Genomic DNA, 4,804 nt, shown 5'->3' with positions numbered 1-4,804 from the left:
GCATTTTGAGAGAAAAAGAAACTACTTTGAGTTTGAATTTGAAACTGCTTTGTGTTTTATCCTATTTATATTTATATGCCTTTTCCGTTTTTTTTTCTTATCCCATTTTCTTTAAACTACTATCCGATGTTTATTCTAGAAAACCATCTTTCAACAAAGTGATAAAATAAAGTTTCAGGTCTTCAATGTGAAAACTCTTGAAGCTTGGGTTTTAAGTATTCTTTCGGGATAACGAAATAGCTTAATGTTACTAAAACAAAACTAGGATCCTAAGATGCTTATTGTTTTTTCTCTTATAAGGCCGACGATGCTTATTGTTTACAACGCCATAATTGTGTAGGGCGCATGGCATATAGAGCATTACTTGCAATAGCTTGATGATGAAGAAACAAAGAGTGATTCATTGGGCGGGTTCTATTGTATTAGAAAAAATTTACGTTGCAATAAGGACAAGCCTTCTTTAGGTTCCACAATCTATTCAAAGAAGTTGTTGCGATCGTGAATATCTGTTGTTGATATGAATGTGAGTTCTCATATCAAGTTGGGGGCAAGAGTTTATTGTTTATAAAAGGTTAGGCTCTGCTTTCTCGATGAATGTCTTTAATTTTAATTTGTTGCATCTTTTCTGACTTCATTCTTTACATATCCCAATTTTATTCATGTGAAAAATCACCGGTGACTAAAATTGGTGAGGTTTTTATTAATACTATTATTTTCCACTATATATTAATTTGTTATTGTTATTTTAATTAATTTTATGCAATTTACTTACGGAGGTTGTCACTTGAAAATAATTACTTAAGAATCTTACGATATTTTCTCCAGCAGATTTAGCTTATTCAAATATGAGTGAGTTCCATGGATCATTGCTTTTTTAAAATGTGTTGCAGAATAATGATTGTTGAGAGCAAGGATGTGTCTCTTGGTTGTTGATGAAGCACACTGCATTTCAGAATAAGGTCACGACTTCAGGTTAGACCTCTACTACATTTATGTTTCATTTTGGCGTTTGATTCTTTCATGCATTCATTAGTCCATTTGGCATGGATTTTAGCAATAAGTATTATTTGAGTATCTTGCTTGTGTTTTGTTATGCTGCTTCAAAAAAAAAAAAAAAAAATCAAATGTAAAAATACTAATATTAGTGGCAAAAAAGATCAATCAATCTCAAGAATATTTGAATTTGAATTAAAAGATAAAACTATTTGAATTTGAGAAAAATATTAGGACAATGTTTAAAAGAATTTGAAAAGAAAAAAACTAGCATTGAAAACTAACGCCTTTAATTTTCTTCTTTCATTTTTTGAGTAACTTCCATCCCCTAATTAATTGAGTAATTATTTAGGCATTTTTAGACTTTTTAAATTAGTATAAATCAGAAAAATAATGAGAAATAGGCAAAAAAAAAAGGAGAAAAAAGATAAATATGATTCTAGGCCATAGAAAGGTGCCACATCACCTTATCTATGCTAGCTTTATATTATATATAGATATGCACCTTTCCATTTTCCCTTCGCCTTTATAATTTTTTAAAAAAGTATTTGAAGACAGCATAGGGCAAATCACATTATGAGTTCTGCAGTTCTGCTGTATTGGTCATGTAGTGTACTCTTAAGTCTTAATGGCAATCGAAGATACAGTGTAATCAACGATGTTGACCTATTATGCGTGGAGAGGCAATGTGCTTACCAGTGAGATTTTGAATATAAAAAGGCAAATAAAAAGAATAATGAATGAGCATTACACATTATCTTAAGATGGAATATCCATTTACTAACCATCATCATGTACCCATGTTATGCATTTCTGCCAACAAAGTCCTAAACTGCGACTTAAGATACTTCGACCTTTACTTTCAATTTTTTTTTCTGTCTTTGAAATCCTATGAATTTTTTTTTTCCTACGTATAATGCTTTTATCCTTTTAAAAGCACTTCAATTTCGAGAAAATCGCTTATCACATCAGACGTCTTCTTTCTCTTGATGAGAAGTCCAAAAAAAAGTGAATCATGCATTAAAATATGGGCTGATTGTAATCTCAAATTGCTTCATGTTTTGTCCTTCCCTCCTCGTGAACCAATTTCTTCTAAGCACGATATAAATGTGTTGATGGAGTTAATCCTCTAGCGGCTTCTAAGCTAAAGAAATAATAAAATATTAATTTATTTAAAAAAAAAAAAAAACTTATCTTTGATGCAATTATTGACATGCTTTAATATTCATGTAATCAGTTCCTATGATATGTCTTATACAAAAGTGTCACAAAACTGTGGAACATAGCGACTACTAGAAGAGAACAATTTTATTCATATCTAAAACGTGCAACTAGTAAATACATCTGCTGGTTATACTAAGCTCTATAAATTCAAGCTTTAAAAATAGACTAAAAGATACACAACATAACAAAACACTCTCCAACATGAAGTCCATTTTCAGCTTCCTCTTGCTTACTACTTTCTCTTTGGTTCCCTTTGTGGTCTTTTCATCAACTTTCACTTCCGACGATCCCATTGTCCTGCCCACTACTACTGAGGACGACAATTAATGTTCTTCCTGAAGTGCTTGACGTGGACGGCCAACCACTCAAGACCGGTGAGCAGTACACTATTCTCAATACTCTCATTGGCGGCGGAAGTGTATCCTTAGTCAATATTGGAAACACCAGATGCCCAAACGCCATCGTCCAGATAGGCGAATTTGAGGAAGGCACGCCTTTGACATTCTTTACTAAAAAGTCGGGTCCGACACCTTTTGATGTCGTCCGTGAAATGAATGACATTAATATCATGTTCACAGTTGCAACTTCAAGCTGTATTTACGAAACTGTTTGGAAAGTTGGTAATCCCGATAGGTTTGTGGTAACTGGTGGTACCCTAGGAAACAATTTTTTCAAGATTGTGAAAGCGGAGACTAAACCAGGTTCTTACCACTTAAGGTATTGTCTTGGTGCTACGTTTCTGTGTCTCAATGTGGGCGTGACCCGTAATAATCGTCTGGCTCTCAATAACCAGCCTATTCCATTTGGCTTCGTTAAATACTAGAAGACTGATGCATAGTTATTTTCCTGATAATTATGCTTAACCTGGCTTTCTAAATAATGTGGATCGATCTATCTCTTGTCTTGTATTTTCGGTATTTCGCTCTATGTAATACTGCTTATGAAGTATATATGAATAAAGAAGCTAGGTTTTTAATTTATTAATTCCCCCTTCCAAATTACTCCCTCCGTCCTTTTTTACTAATTGTCCCGACTTGACACTTTCCTTTAAAAGCTACTCATATATATTATGCGTTTGTTTTTACTAAGGGCTCGTTTGGTACGAGGGATAAGCATAAATAGTTCCGGAATTATATTTGAGATGAGTTTATCTCATGTTTGGTTGGATTAGTTATTCCGAGATTGTAGTGTTATTTTATCATAGTAGAAGGATGGAATAACTAATCCCGAAATAACTAATCCCAGGATAAGTTATCCTGCGATAACTTGTTTCCAACCAAACGACCCCTAAGAGAATAATAAGTCCTTGAATTTGACAGAGAAGCCTTGTGGACAGTTGTGGTAGAGGCATAATAAGTCTCTTGATTTGCTGAAATGTACAAAATAAAAGAAATTTTACTTTTAGTATAATGGACAATTAAAATGAAATACAGGGGAGTATTAATCATCTCTCTCCACATTGACTCACAAGATGCTAAGAATATTGAAATACTTTAACATGTAAAGCGATGGCGGAGACGGGATTTATATTAAGGGAGGAATTAGGAGGGGCATGGAACGGGTAATTATTTTGTATTTTAGGGGCATATTTTTGTGCGGATTGCCCTTCAAAAGCATCGGTCTTTAATTTTTGCCCCTAAAATTGGTGGTCTTTAATTTTTATCTTTCGCCTATACCCAAGGTTCTAGGTTCAAACCCCAACTTATTAAAAAAAAATAAAAAAAAAAAAAAATAAAAAAGAAGAAGAAATTTCAAGAAGCGAGAAGTTTGGATTAGCAAGACGTAGTTCAAAACTTCATAAAGCATTTTGAATGCAAACTTCTTGAGGCCTAACTTTGCTCAAAATTCTGCCTTGAAAAAAAAAAAGCTAAATCGAACTCGAATCCTAAACCTCATAATATTAGGTGAAGGGCAAAAATTAAAGACAACCAATTTGAGGGACAACAATTAAAGACCAGTGCCTTTAAAGGGTAATCGTGCAAATGGCTCTTCTAGGGGTATGGTGTTGTTTTTCCTAATTTAAAACTCTGTATATAAGGGGAAAGGAATGCTTTTTGTAGTCCTGACAGGCTATGTTTGTCATTTACTAAAGTTCCAAATAGAAATTTCATTATTTCTCTGCTTACACTTGTTGCAACAACTACCTTTGCCTTGCATATTCCCACCTTTTGCCCTCACTAATTTCTTAATACCACTCCCACTTGGACCGTCCTAAGTGGTGAGTTGTTTGACTTTTTGTGATATTATTTGTCCTTATTCTTGTAAAATTGCAGAAACTTTGCAACAAAATTATCTCTTTCAATGAGTGGTACATTTGAACATGTGTCATCATATGCGCTTACATCTGTCCTAGTTCAATTTTAATTATAGTTTTAAATTTTTTTTTACTTTATTTGCTTTAAGTATTACTTTCTCTCCTTATTTATGTGGCATAATTAGAATTTCGATATTCAAACTTAACTTTTGATTGTGCATCCAAATATAGAAACTTTAAGTTTTTTTTAAAATAAAATTTATATATTTGAAAACTACATAAAAAGTACTATAAATTACAATAATTAACAACTTAAAATATTTAAAAGGCATA

General features: G+C 32.8%; 1 protein-coding gene across 1 annotated transcript; it reads left to right on the top strand.

Annotated features, from left to right (window-relative positions):
* Positions 1-2,377: 2,377 nt before the first annotated feature.
* Positions 2,378-3,218, top strand: LOC132056137 (cysteine protease inhibitor 8-like). Its single transcript, XM_059448216.1, is given in 2 exon segments — positions 2,378-2,537; positions 2,539-3,218. Coding segments are annotated over 2 exon segments (621 nt in total). The 5' UTR covers positions 2,378-2,418; the 3' UTR covers positions 3,041-3,218.
* The last annotated feature ends 1,586 nt before the right edge of the window (positions 3,219-4,804 follow it).

The sequence above is a fragment of the Lycium ferocissimum genome, chromosome 5 (genome assembly GCF_029784015.1).
Source record: "Lycium ferocissimum isolate CSIRO_LF1 chromosome 5, AGI_CSIRO_Lferr_CH_V1, whole genome shotgun sequence".
Taxonomy (NCBI): domain Eukaryota; kingdom Viridiplantae; phylum Streptophyta; class Magnoliopsida; order Solanales; family Solanaceae; genus Lycium; species Lycium ferocissimum.
Note: the sequence above shows the minus strand (reverse complement) of the source record. Positions and strands in the feature narration are given on the sequence as shown.